The sequence below is a fragment of the Quercus lobata genome, chromosome 8, assembly GCF_001633185.2.
Source record: "Quercus lobata isolate SW786 chromosome 8, ValleyOak3.0 Primary Assembly, whole genome shotgun sequence".
In the NCBI taxonomy this organism is placed as follows: Eukaryota; Viridiplantae; Streptophyta; class Magnoliopsida; order Fagales; family Fagaceae; genus Quercus; species Quercus lobata.
Window position 1 is genome coordinate 2,563,174 of NC_044911.1, and position 15,404 is coordinate 2,578,577.

At 31.3% G+C, this 15,404-nt stretch overlaps 1 protein-coding gene across 8 annotated transcripts; it reads right to left on the reverse strand.

The window, feature by feature from the left end:
• Positions 1–895: 895 nt before the first annotated feature.
• LOC115955845 lies at positions 896–5,665 on the reverse strand. 8 transcript variants are annotated; one of them, XM_031074215.1, is made up of 6 exons: positions 5,270–5,665; positions 5,039–5,146; positions 3,498–3,560; positions 3,114–3,189; positions 2,103–2,258; positions 896–989 (listed from the first exon to the last, which is right to left on the reverse strand). In XM_031074215.1, exons 2-6 carry the CDS (start codon positions 5,089–5,091, stop codon positions 963–965), a joined length of 375 nt encoding a protein of 124 aa, XP_030930075.1. In that variant the 5' UTR covers positions 5,092–5,146; positions 5,270–5,665; the 3' UTR covers positions 896–962. The 8 variants fall into 8 exon arrangements, 4 of the variants coding, with proteins under 4 accessions (XP_030930075.1, XP_030930076.1, XP_030930078.1 ...); XM_031074216.1 differs by having other exon boundaries at positions 5,265–5,665; XM_031074217.1 differs by lacking the exon at positions 896–989 and adding an exon at positions 1,829–1,891.
• Between the last annotated feature and the right edge of the window lie 9,739 nt (positions 5,666–15,404).

Sequence of the window (15,404 nt, forward strand, 5' to 3'; positions counted from 1 at the left end):
TTCCAAGTTACAAACACCTTTTTTTTGTTTTTGTTTTTGATAGTAAGTTATACTAATATTCGAATAGATTAGCTTTGTTTGTGCAAAATATCTTGATTGAGATTATGCACAAGATCACATTCACATATAGTGATTATATTGGGATTTGATCAAGAAACTCTAGAATTTCACTTCGAACACATAGTCACATACTAGTCCAATTAATGCAAAAAAATTGTCTTTCGTATTGTGTTTCATACTAGTCTTATTAATGAGTGTTCTAAGGACACATATTAATGATTAATATATAAGTGTGGTCACTTATGAATTGTAATACACATCTTTCAAAAATAAGAAAATTCATTTTGTTAATAATCCATTAGCTTGCACAAATTCATAGTGGACATATATGCTTTTTTTTAATGTGTGTATAGTTAGACTTTATTTTTTTTTAAATGTATACAAATTTTATTTAATAAAGTATGAAATGTATCTTAACCATTCCCCTTAAATCATTCTTGCAACTTATTAATTATGGGAAATTATTGTGTACTCTCGGAGAACCATAAATGCATACTCCCTCCTCTTACATGAATGGTGGGTCTCACTAATTAAATTCATGGTAGGACCCACCATTCATGTGAAAGAGAGAAGTACACATTTATGATACTTCGGAAGTACCTAATAATTTTCCATTAATTATTACTTGCCCTATAAATTCCGCACGGAAATAACAAAGTCCTCTAAATTGAGTCAATATCGCACTCATTCGAAAACATAAATGTCTTTAACAGTAATACATTGAATAAAGTATAGACCAAAACAAGGGTAACTTTTATTTTTGGGGCTTAGAATGAACTAGTATGAAAGGCTATGGCTTTGTCTACATCGCCAAATAAAGATATCCACCTCCACAGATTTTTAATTTTGTTCTATTATCTTTCTTTTCTTCCATTAGGACAAAAGGTGGGGACAAACTGCCCTCATATTTTCATAGTCGTCTGCAGGCACTACAAAAAACAATAGTATAACTAAATTGAAAGTTCACTTAGTATGTAAAACACTAGTGAATGTTTAGACCCCCAATTTCAAAATAACCAACACAAGTTTATACTCAAACAATATATGTGCAGAATGATAAATATAAGCTATATCCAAATTGGCAAAACACTCTAAACCATAATTAATCACAAACACAGCAGCAATTAAAAGGAAAAGAGTAGGGAAGAGATAATCAAATACAAAGATAACACCGACACGTGTTATCGAAGAGGAAATCGAAAAACTCGGTGAAAAAACTCTCCGCCACCCTCCAAGCGGTAAAATAATCCACTAGAAAATTAGTTGGGATACATGAATAGCAACAGACCCTCTAAGCATAACCTATTCGATGCACCTAAGCCCTCTAAGCTTCTTGCTCCAATAAGCTCCACATTACATCCGCCATTCTTGGCACCTTCCAATGCTTCCCAAACTCCAAGAACACTTTCAACACTCTAAATGGGTGTGAGTTGTGTTTGGGTACAAATCTCCTCTCAATGGGTATAACAATGGGAGGGGGAGGAGAAGAGACTATAAAGATTTCTCTCTAAAAATGAGTAGCTCTCTCTCTAATAAGGTGGGTGTGTTGTAAAAACCTTTCTTAGAGTTTTTCTCTCAATAGGCTCTCTACAATTTATATGGGTAATGAGGGTATATATAGTATGTGTGAGGAGAATATGAAAGGTCATGTGTTCTAGCAAAACAGGGGCATCTCGCAACTCACTTGCAACTGATGCAAGTGGCGACCCGAGTCGCGAGTTAGCCAATTGACATACTATACTCTCTGGACAGTTGGCTTGACTCTTCACCTTCTTGCATGTGCTTCTCATGTGACTTTTAGTTGTCTTGATCAAATCTTCATCACTTAATACTAAACCCATTACAAATAAATCCCATAAAAATAGAAGAAAATAAATTAGTGCAATTACAACACTTTTTGTCATGGAATAAGCCAAAACTAATGAGAAAAATTATAACTTAACATAAACTTTGATAATATAACTAAACAATAGTGTGGGTTCATCTAGAGCATAATTAGCAGCTATTATGAACTTAAGTCAAAATAATGAGATAAAACTCACATTCCAATCAAATGTGGTGACATCTTTACTCTTCTCATTTGTTCTACCCTTAACATGTTTTAACACCAGCACGTTCAAAGGACCATTAGAAGTAGATCTCGAGCTACCATCTACAGCTCTGCTATTGTCCATATATGAGCTGTGGAATCTCTGATTCTAGATATTATAAATTTCATTATATAAAACTTATACACATGACACATGACACTGATTCTACAATATAATTTAAATATTTTTATTATCTACATAATAAAAGATAATAAAAATAGATGTTACATGGGTTATAGTGATAGCTCAATTTTTTAATGGTATTTTTTTTATTGTATCTCATGTATTTGATTTGAATACTAACTTCACCTTCTTAACTTTCTACCTATCTCAAAAATAAAAAATAAAGATGTTACATAAGGCAAATTAAACACATCTTACTAGTTGCATTCATAGATAAGGACCTCCAACTTCCCCTCTCAATTGTGTCTGCAATTCTTTATGGGGTTGAAAATGTGTCCACACTTCCATAAATATAGTAAATGAAAATACTTTTAACAGATCAACACAAAAGCTAGCAGCATATATATGGAATCATAATAAATATAATCATAACATAAAATAAAAGTAGGACCACCTTCCTCCTAGTTTTACTAATATAGGCACATATATATATATATATATATATGTAAATTACGCCATCCCTTTAATTCTAATTCAAATATTCTTCTTTTTACTAAGATGAGGATGAAGTGATTGGCACTTCATTCTTAGTTTAAATTGCTGTAGGCTTAAGTGTGTAAGGAACAATTTTTGTTGAGTGAAAATCCAAGAAATGACATGGGTGGAAGTTACATTTCACATCACTTTCACAGCTAAGGTCATTATTTATCCTCACCCCCGTAAAATCACTCCAAGGAGGTTTTCCATTCAGTATTTCAATAATGGTACAGCCCAAACTTCATATGTCAACAGCCTAAACACCATCAAAGTCTAATGTGTGGATAAATAATTCAAACTTACATGCTTAGCTACCTCGAAATCTGCTAGCTTAACCACCCCTGATGCATCAACAAGCAAATTGGCACCTTTGATATCCCTATAGAGCATAATCATCCAAGTCACTAAAAATTCACATTAACAAAAGCAACCAAACTACTCCAACAATGTGTTTTTATTGACCACTAGGTAGATATAGCAGAATAATAAATATTCCTTATAATCTTTTAAAGAATGCCCAAGAATCAAATTTTCCCTCATTTTTTTTTAACATATCAAATTTTCCCAATTGAATGAAAATCTGCCTAAACCATTCAAACTGCATTGACAGTGAAGCAGCAAACCAAGAAAAGGTATCAACAAATATAGTATCAGTGGCAAAATTACTCAAAATTTATAATTTCTTACCTGTCCCAAATTAAAGAAGGGCCCAAAATAGGTGGACCTTTCAAAAGAATCAAATCTAGCAAACTGTAATGGAAAAAGATAACATTATTAACATTGAACACTAATCTTCAATCAATATAAACCAACCAAAGAAAAAAAGAGCTCCAATATTTGTAAAATACCCTATACATAACCTCGATTCCATAATCTTGACAGGGTTGGTCATTTTACTTCAATGCATCAATTCAGTTTCAATGCTACATAGTATTATTAAGTGGGGATTGGCATGAATTCAGTGTCACCTAAGTCCTATCATTGTTTTACGAGGCTTAAGAATTCTAGTAGCAGGTAACATAATCTTAAAAGTCCAACTTAGAAAGCTAAAAAAAAAAAAAAAAATCCAACAATTCAATACTCAGAATCAAAAGCGTACCAATCGACAGAGAGAAAGTCGGGACCATCAACGAAGGCTTTGAATCAATATATAGCAGGTGAGCCTAAGACGCCATTGAAGCTCAAGGGTTTGGTTTTTGATAAGAAAGAGAAAGATTTGAGAGACAATAGATAAAGATAAAGATAAAGATAAAGATGAACACAAGGACATCGTTTTTTTTTTTTTATTTGTTTTTTGTTTTTTCCACCCGCTCCAATTGCTTTACACATTCAATAGATTTAGGATAATCAAGATGTTAACATAAGCATAGAAATCCCAGAGATAAATTTCTTTTAGTTTTTTGTTCATCCATCAACTCAAGGACTCATCAATTACCTTCTATCCTGAACTGGCACAAGACATCAATTATGGGAAAGTAGTAACAACCAAATTTCTTCCAATACTAAACAAATGAACTCCTAGATAGTACAAATCCACACCAAAATCTATGACTGAGCAATATGATACTAAAATAATTTTTTCTTTAAAGCAAACACATGTTCGAGTCATAATTATGTCTAGGAGTCTAGTTAAACAAGAAGGCCAAACAATTTAAGGTAAACCCAGTTCCTGATTTGCTCTTTATGCCAAAAAGGCAACCCATATGAACGGTTTCCAAGTAGCTTTCAAGTGATAGCCTTCCTTTATTTTTTTTCTTCTCGCCTAACCTAACTTCGTTAAAATTTCTTGACTTCCACCTCCTTCAAAAACCAAAACAATCTCAAACTTCCAACTATTTCTCCAAAAAATTTACTAACTTAATAAACATAGACAATGAAAAATAAGGACATAGAATTTTGGCCAAAATTCTCAATTTTGAATACATTTTTTCCACCTTAAACAACAATTCACCCAAGTTGTCCACCCCAAATCCAAAACTTACACTTTCAATAAGATACAAAAAGTAACATTCTGAGTCAATACAAGCAGCAAACAAGTTTCAATTTTTTTTTTCTTTCTTTTATGCAAAAGTCCTAAAATTTGATTTGATGCTCAAAACCTAGAATACTATAATAGCCGGAAACAGTAAACCACCAATCCTAAAACTTTCTAATCAAAAAAAAAAAAAACCTAACACCACACTTCAAAGAAATAAATAGAGAACAAAAGAAAAAGGGGAGGGGCTTACAATTTGCAAATTTTGGAGTACTCATGGGTGAGAATATTGTAACCGGAGGACATGGGAGTATCGGCGGCAATCACATAGTAATCAACTCCAGCAATCACAACGCAGGATCTGCATATACCAATCCAAACACATTTATGATATGCAACAAAAAATTAAAAGAAATTTATCTCTTAAGGTCCCTCCCTCTTCACAAACACAGAGCACATGAGCACAAAAATTCCACTACCTTACCCTTTGTCATACTTGTACTGTTCACGAGCTCACGCGCCACCACATATGATCTCATGTGTCACCATGGCCAAGGTTCTTGGCAGATCCGTGAAGCCTTTAACCTCCACAACACCGATTCATGTTCCACGTGTCGTTTGGGGCTCTCCTAGGTAGTAGATTGAGAAGTTGAGTTCTAGGTTTTAGAGAGAGAGAGATCAGATAAATATGAAGTGTTTGGCTTGGGTTTAGAGAGAGAAAGGATGAGAGGTTTGGAACCATCATCATGGGGGTGGTGGCTGGGCTTCACGACAAAGCTAGGAGGCTATGCCTTATTTAGAACGAAGAGAGGGTGAGGGGTGGGAGAGAGTGAGAGAGAAGGTGAGAGACCAAGTTAGAGAGAGAGAACTCTTAAGGGTTTTTTTTTCTTAATTAATTTATACCAAACCTGTAGCTGCGTTTAAAGTGCGTTTCTTTAAACCCAGCTATAGACATGCTTTAAGCCGTGTTTCAAAGAAACGCAGCTGCAGGCAGGCTATAGCTACATTTTCAAAACGTGGCTATAGGCCCTTTTAAAAGATATATATTTTTTGTTCAACCTATAGCCAACACTATCTCAGCGTTTTTGTAAAATGCAGCTTTAAGTGTACCTATGGCCGCATTTTCTAAACATGGCTGTAGGCATTCTTTAAAAAAAAAAAAAAATTAGGTTGGACCTATAGCTGCATTTTTTAAACGCGGCCATATGCCCTACCCGATAAAAAGCGCTGCAAACACTAAAAACGCGGCTACAGAACTGTCCTATAATTGCGTTTTATAAACAAAGCTATAGGTTCATAATTTTAGCCGCATTTATAACAAACGCAGCTATAGGGTATCTATAGCCATGTTTTTATAAACGTAGCTAAAAAAAAAGCCCCTATAGCTAGCCTTTTTTTTTTAGTGAGGAGGGGCCACAAAACTTTAAGGCTTAAGGCAATGTATTTAAATGGGGCCTAAGGCGATATATTTAAATGTGACCTTTTTTTTTACTTAAATAATATTTAATTAGTTTTTAATATCATAATTTTTTTTTTTATAACAAAAATCCATTCTTTTTATCTTGTAATATGTTTTCTTTTGCTTTTTCTTTTTTGAAGAAATGCTAAAACTATAACAAATTTTACTACAAAAAACTTACAAATGATGTAGCAAAAATTGTGATTAGTGACACTTCAAGAAGATAATAAACAAGTTTTTTTTTTTAGAAGAATAATAAACAAGTATTTGAATGAATGATGTTAGAGATATTATAAATTTTACAACATGAGACTTATAAAAATGTATCACTAATCATAAAAATAAATTTAAAAATGTATCTAATAGGTTGTTAATGTCCACAAATCATATTAATTGTCACATCAATTTTTAAAGGGTTTGAAGTAAAATTTATAGTTTCTTTCCTATCTAAAATTATTTTTTATAATTAGTGACACATATTTGTAAGTCCTATATATTTAAAGTTATATTATCTCTAGCATTACTCAAATTTTTGGGACTTCTTATAAGTAAAGGAAAAATGTAAAACTATTTTTTTCCCTATATCTCAATTAAAAAAAAAAAAAAAATCAATTTTTATCCCAAAATTTGGGGGCCTTTTTCTAGTAGGGAGCCCTAGGCAATGGCCTAAGTGGCCTAGGCCTAGGGCCAACCCTAATTGTCTGGATATAATTCAATAGTAGTTTATTTTGTTTGGACTAAATGTTATTTTCTCCTAGATGTTCTAGTCCATAGATCTAATCCCTTATTTTTGGATAAGTCAAAAAGAATATATATATATATAGAGAGAGAGAGAGAGAGAGAGAGAGAGAGAGAGAGAGAGAGAGAGAGAGAGATATTAATGTATAGACACTTAGAGAGTACATGTTAGGAAACCATTTAGGAAAAAATTTTATGAGAAAATGAAGAAGTGATTAACTTTTTTTTTTTTTTTTAGTTTTTTCAAATCCTCATAAACAGTTTTCAAAAATGGATGGTTAAAGTATACTCTTAGGGCATATATTAACCAGACCCATATATTAAACAATACTTTGGTTTTCCATCGGAGAAGATGAACTTTTTTTAATCAATTGAAGTTCCATTAGAGGAATGGTAATAGCCCAAGAGCAATCACTCTAAAGTGACAAGCAGCTACACTTTTTTCTTTTTTAATGAAAGCAAGGTTGTCAAAATCGAGATCCTACGTAGGATCGTTAAAGGTAAGTGGGATCGTAAATCGTGGGATCGTAAATCGTAAGATCGGATCGTGAATCATAAAATCCTACATATTTTTAGATTTAAAGCAAAAAACACATTGATAATGACTTTGTATGTTGAATAATCACATAAATTATAAATTCATCTATAAAAAAAAAAAACTAAGATCTGTAACATATGATGTAATTTACATGTCATACATCGCTAAATTTATACTAATGTAACAAATATATTTAAGTTTTGATCCAATGTATCTAAAAAGTTCAATAAATGTTTAATTAGCAACCAAATACCAAAATATTTATCAAAACATATGGAAAATATTTTCCAAGTTCTAAATTCCAAGTTTGAAATCCTAAATAAGTTAGTAAATGGAAACTAGCTAACTACAATATGAAATCCAAAAGTAAGATGAATATTAAGGTGAAATAGACATTTAATTATTCACATTCTAAGGTTCTTATAACCATCGTCCTAAATTCCTAATCATCATCATCCATTTCATCATCTATGTAGACATTATATATTTGTATACAAGAGTTGTAAAAGACATCAAGATACAATTTCACACTCAACTAATCAAGTTATTCCATTCAGCAATAATTAAAGAGCATGCTAAAAAAAATCAATCAATTAATATACAAATACAAGCATAACTGATAAAATTATATATAAAAAAATATTTTAGCAATATTAGAACACAAATTAGTATATTTATCAAACAAATTTAACAACTTTATAGCTTAAAAAGTAGCAAGGCCAACACCAAATTCTTCATTTAGAAATGATGAAGCATTCCTTCATTTTGATTACAAGTGAACTAGAAACTAGAAAATATTTACTTAGGTTAACATAATTTTATAAAAATAAAACAAAAAGTCATACCATCAGAACATGAAAAAACCCTTAAAGTTTCATCAAAACAAAAATTTATCCAAAAATAAAAAAATAAAAAAACTATAAAAAAAAAACTAAAAATTTAAGTTTTTGGTAGGATCAGGATCAGTAGGATCCCATGCGATCCTACATATGATCCTAGTGCGATTCTAAATGTTTTGGTGAGGTGGGATCGTAAAATCGTGCAATCTTACGGCCTAGATCGCAATTTTGACAACCATGAATGAAAGACAAGCAGCTACACAATACACAAGGCAATAAATTTGGCTGCGCGAGCCTGAACATCCCTTCTTAAGCCCTATCTGTCCATGTTCTTAAAAAGACAAGCCAATTTTGACCCAGGCCTAAAATAGAAATGTGCTCCATATGTATCCTTTTAGACTTGCACCAAAGGGTGGAGAAAAATATGGAGAAGTAGAAAACGTTTGAATGGTGACCAAACCATCATTGAAACATTAATCTAGAAAAGCCCACATCTCTAGACCCTTGAGGTGTTGCCCAGTCAAGGCCCAAATAAAATTTGGAGTTGCTGCACGGTCCAGTTCACATTAGCATACAAGTTTTTTTTTTTTTTTTTTTTTTTTTTGAGAAAAAGGTAAGCGAAATTTTATTATGATTTTTATTTTTTATTTTTTTGGCTAGATGGATATAATTGGCTAAATGTCTATCACTTTGGCTTTGACAAAGACAGAAGGAAAATATCTTTCTTGTCAGCTATATATCTATCTGTATGAGAGACGTTCAAGTGTCAATTTAGTAAATCCAGTTGATTATGAGGGTACAATTCTTCTTTAATCAAATTGAACTTGTGATCCCACTCTATTCTACCAACCAAAGAGGACAGGACAAGGTGAAGCAAGATTTCTTGTTAATGGGGGCTGTGAAAATTGGTGACCATGCAACTATAATCTGGGTCGACATCACGGGTTCCACGACCTATGTTGTTCAACAATATTCAGACATCACTATATTTTTCATAATTTCTTTTTTTCATTTATTATCATATCTATTGGAATGCGATTCCATAAAAATAATAAGAATAAAAAAAATAAAATTAACATGCGAAAAAATATCACTCTAATCACAGTACTACTGACATTCCCTGTTATAATTGGAAATAATAAAAATATTTTTAATGATATATATATATATATATGAAAATTATGTTACTCAAATTTAATCACAATGTTTCTTTTGCTGAAAAAAGTTATCACATCATATTATCTCAATGATTTGCGGGAAAAAAAATTAAATTAAGCACTCCCCTACTATTACTAAAGAAAAAACAGAAAGAAAAAAGACGGGCCTAGGTCTAATGGCACACCATCAAGTCTCAAATCTCAAGTTAGGTTTGAGTTCAGATAGTAATGGGCATGGAGAGGTTTGAGAGGGATTGAAGAAGAGCATTTCTCTAGTTCTCTTATTATGAAGCCCAATGATCCAGGGGGAAAAAAAAAAGAACATGTACAATAAAATAAAAAGGAATGTGTAATAAAGTAGTCACCATTCCTTTTAGGTTTAATTTTATTTTCCCCTTAATTATGAGGTCCATTTCAATCCTCTACCAAACTTTTAAATGGATCAATATTTCCTCTCATTTATTGATAATTAACAAATTGTACGGAGAAACTAATGCTACATTCATAACATTTTCATAATAAATCATAAGTGTGAAATTGTTATTGGTTCTAATTTAAATTTATCACTAAAATGATTTTTTAATTCACTAGTTACCTGCTAATAACAATACGCCACTTAAAATTTATTGTGAAAACGTTGTAAATATATATAACACTTCTTAATTGCCGTGGTTAATAAAATCCAATAAATATAAATGGAAAGTATGACTTTAAAGATAAGGTAATCGAGCTGTGAGCCTACTATCTCAGGAATGGTTGAAGACCTTTATTTTTTTATTTGACAAGAGAAAGAGGAATTTCATTAAAATCAATCAATGAAGACTGATAGTACTATAGTTCTACTGTTTTTCAGGTATTGTTAGTGTTCCTTTTTTTTTTCCTTATACCAAGACTTTCCTTTTTGAATGCATTGATCTCTTAAACACGCCCACGTATCACAATTCACACAAAGTTAGACATGGAGTTATTAACAAAACACAAAAGCAACAAAAGGTTCACCAAGACTTGGTGTGTGGGAATTCTGTGTCTTTGAAATTATGTAGAAGATAAAGAAATTAAAGGTCCCAGAAGACTTTGAAACCAGCAGTAGTAGTTGATTACACGGCATTCACGCCAACAACAAGGACCGGCACTAGTTAAGCTCATGCAAATCTTTTCTTCTGTGTATTATACAGTTCTGCTTTAATTAATAAGAACCAAATCCACGCATACTAAAAGAGTATTTGCATGCGTGAATGATATGTGTAGGGGACCCAAATAATCATTTCTCCTCTCATGCACAGCAAAAATCTTTCCGTCAACAATGGAAAGTGTAATTAGTTCTGTATTGCTCATTCATCACAACTTTTGTACGTAATGTCTAGCACTGATTTTTTTACCCCTTGATCTGGGCAATATAAGAAATTCTGGAAAGGCAAAGATGCCCACATTGTAAAGAGCAGCATTCATATATTAATACTATTCCTTCTTATATTTTACTAAATGTTTGGCAGAAGAGAAAGCAGTTCTATTGAGGCAACAAAGATGGAGGGGTGAGTGTGTCATGGGTATAAAAAATTAACTAGTTTTCCTTAAGTGATACATAGGGGCCATAATGCTTTTTTGTGCTTTCTTAGTTTAAATCAAGAATTGAAAAATGAAAATCCTCCCAACCTCTCTACTTCAACTCTTTTAAATGTTATTAGCAAAAAGAGAAAAAGAAAATACAAGTCATTTAAATGTTGCGGTGAGATGATAATACTCATCTTAACTCTAATTTCCATATTATAATTATTTATAGGGTTGAGAATGTGAAAAAGAGAGAGAACTATTAACGTGGTTTGTTTTGATGAATGACATCCAAAAATAGATAGTTTTAAGAAACTAAATCTTTACCATATAAATATAAAATTGTTGCAATGAGTAAAATATGACGTGAAGGTGCAGTACAAGTTGTGTAGGTAAATTGAGTATAGATTGATATTTTTAACATTCTCTCAAACATAAGGTAAAAGTTTAAAGACATCTTGAATCTGAAATGTAAGATGTGAAATGGAACACGCGAGACATATCGATAACACCAAACAGCAAAGATCAACAATGGAGATTGGAATGATTATATTGATGAATGAAAAAATTGTGGGTGGCTAGACGATAGAAATATTGACAATTGGAATGATGAAATCAATAGACCTCGTCATTGTTGGTTGGTCGACTACTGAGTCAATGATGGATTTACTCCTATATATGAGGATTGACTCTTATACCATATTAGAATTATTTAAGAGAGAGATTCATGTGATTTACCTTGACAATCTACGTATGTACTAGAAATCTTTACAATACCACATCTTTGCTTTATGAAATTAGAGGTACCCATTATATATCCACGTCAATTATACAATCAATTGTTTCATACTTTCACCCATTATTATTTTAACAAAGCATGCTATTGAATGAACTATCTTTTGATTGTTCCCTTGAAAGGATACACAAACTTATCTCATACCATGACACAACTCATTAGGCTTAAAAATTATAGATTCAGTGTCTATTCTTTTAACAAGGAAAAAGAAAAGAAAATATACTAACTATGATCTAATAGTAAGTGTCCTGATCCAATGAAAAGAATCAAAAGATATACTCATTCTATATATTTATTTATTATTTGAAAATGATACACTCATTAGAGTATACAAGAATTTAAAATAAGAAAGTTATATGACGAACCTGAAAACTTATATACAAAAACATCAGAAGAAAATATATATATACTTGCAAGAAAGAAGTTACTGTTCATGGGGTCTTTGACCAGATACTATTTGTATTTTTAACTGTAACAAATTTGACCAAAAATTACATGCTTATGTTAGAAGTCTCCTCCACCATTCCCTTTAACTAATCCAAAGAAAAAGCTAATAAAGTATTAGAGACTATAATTTGATAGAGAAAGAGAAAGAGAAAAACAGAACCTTCTCTTAAGTGGTCCATTAAATGGGGTACACAATGTTAAAAGACACATGAAAAAGCTTCCCTCTGCAATGATTTAAAATGTGGGGGATCCAACGTTCTTCAATGGATTCACTTTCGCTCTTTGTTCATTTCAAAAAAAAACACCTAACGTATACTTTCAATTTTGCCTTTATTCCATCACTGGATTTGACCCGGCCACCACTAAGCACTAGAAGAAAATATTAAAAGCAGTATCAAGCTCGTTCTATTCTATATTTGATTGACACCCACTCCAATTTCGTGTCTAGTGGGTGATTTTGGATTCATGTTTGTCTGTGATGAAAATGGTTCACAGTGTGAAAAAAAAAAGGTAAAAAGAAATGCCTTTTTACTGTGTCTGGTTATGAGGTTAATGTACTGCCATTAATTTCTCACCCACCATCTTATTCTTCACCAAACACTAGGTCATGGGAGGGAGAATAATAGTGGAACCTCTTGTGTGTCATAGGTGAGCTTTATCTGGAAACATTTTACTACAACCTTAATAATAGAGTAAATTATATTTTTGGTTCATAAAATTTGAGATAAATTTGATCTTAATTATTTATATTTTTTTTTAAAATTAAATTTGTTCCTTAAAGTTTTTAAAAGAAAATAATTTCTTCCTCTAGCAATGGGATCGGTTCAATTTTAGTCCCTTAAAAATAGGGTAGTCCAACTTTAATCCCTTGAATAATCGGTTGGTGTGATTTTGGTCCCTTAAATATGGGCTTAGTTCAATTTTGGTTCTTTAAATATGTAGTCAGTTTCAATATGATTTCTAAAGATATGATGTTTAGCATCCCCTTAATAACATAAAAAGGAAAAAAAAAAAAAAGTAAAAATTAGATGATTAAATTATTTATTTTTAAAAATTTTAGAAATTAAATCTAAAATTTTAAAATTTGAGGGACCAAAATTCGAACCTACACTAATTTTTTTTTATTAACCCTTAATAATATGACCTTGAGCTTGAGAATAGGATCAATCAATCAATTTAGTGACTGATATGTGTTGCTTCATTATCCAAGAATACGCCATAGCTGTCAAGAATTAACCAGTTCGCCAAAGTGATGCTTACCATATCTTCATTTGTGTTTCCCAAGTTAAAAAGAAGGATTAGGGGGAAAATATATATTCTCATTTGCGCTTCCCAAGTCAAAAAGAGGAATTAGGGAGAAAATAACTATTCTTGTAACTTTCTAGTTTGGCTTCTTTAAATGGTATGGTGAGAAAAAGCTAGCCTATGTCGAAATATGAAGCTTGAAGGTTGAGTCAATATGTAAGACCAAATGCTGATTTACATAACAATGATAGTATGAAAATAGTTTAAATAAGTTGCAAATTTGCAATAGATATTGGCTTAAATGGCTAGCTCTAAGCACCATTGGATGCCCATTTTATTTTATTAGAGAAATGCAAAACTATTTGACAAAGATATTCAAAAGTCAAAAAGAATTGACTAATAGAAATTAAACATGTCCTTTTCTTTTTTACTAGAATCAAGGTTTAGTTTATAAGGTTATAGTAATTTACAGATAGAGAAAAATAGCTTGATTATCCAATTGAGACATTTTTGTTTAAAAAAAATTTAGAAAAATTAAAAATATGGATCCACAAATGAAAGGGGGGAAATTGTAAAAAATGCATCAAAACTTTGAAATACCATAATTTTGTGCTCTATTCTCAATTTTTCCTTTTCGATTTCATTATATCTTTCGAATAAGTAAAAAAAAAACAAAGATAAGATGAATTTCAAGTTGTAAACCATGGAGATTGGCCTATGGTTGATTTTGTTTGATTAGAGAGAGCTTAATTACTTTTTAAAAATTACTTAAAAATGAAATTAATAAAAAATAAGTATTTTTGTAGCATGAAGAAAAAATCAATTTTTTTAGTAAATATTTATATAAATTGTCCTAAATCAAAGCAATAGTCCAACTCGTTTGTTCTGCAATCAAATCAGCACGAAGGTCAATTAAGGAATAGACTGGAACATCTTATTCATCATAAAAGAGGAAATGCAGCGTGGCAAACACATAGCATTAAGGAACATGTATTTGGTAAACAACGTTAGCCTAGCATAAAAAGGGCTATTTATTTATTTATTTATTATTATTATTATTTTTTATAAGAAGGGCTATTTATTTATATAAATATAAATAAATAAAAAATAAAAAAAACATTATAGTCCATAGATTTATAAAGCACCTTGTGCTCATCATTTAGGCCAGATCCTGCCGTCCAGTCCAACGATCCAAGGGTCCCAATGTAGACCACACTTGTCATCACCCAAGTTGCCACGTGGAATGTCCATCTCAAGTCAAACCACACCCTCAACCCAAAGTTTAACGCCGTCCACCTTTTCTTTTGAAACTAATATATATAAATATATATATATATATATATATTTCTAAAAAATCATTTTTAGAAAAGTTACAAAAATAAGAGCTAAAATGGACTTTATATCCTATAAGTTTTGGATCACTTCTATATCAATTACTGTATTTTAAATCTGAAATCTTGTAATGTACCCTCTCAAGTATTACTACAGTATCAATGTGCCCATTTTATTGTTATTTGATGTCATTAATTGATAGAAAAATATAAGAAAAAATTATCAATGTTTTTGGGTAGGGTTGCCATAAAAATGTGTGAATCTAAAAGGAATGGGACACATTGACAATAGTGTCTTAGATAACACATTGTAACCCTAAATTTAGAAGGTGTAAAATGTATTTTACTATTTTAACCAAAAGAATATTGTATCAAACAAACACTAAATCCATGAAAAAAAGGGGGAAAGGACTTAGGCAGGTACTTTTTGGCACTAAGTGCATATTAATTAACCTTTTATTGATTTATTAAATTTTTGATTTGTTGGAAATGAGTAAAAATATAGTTGTAAGTGAAAATAA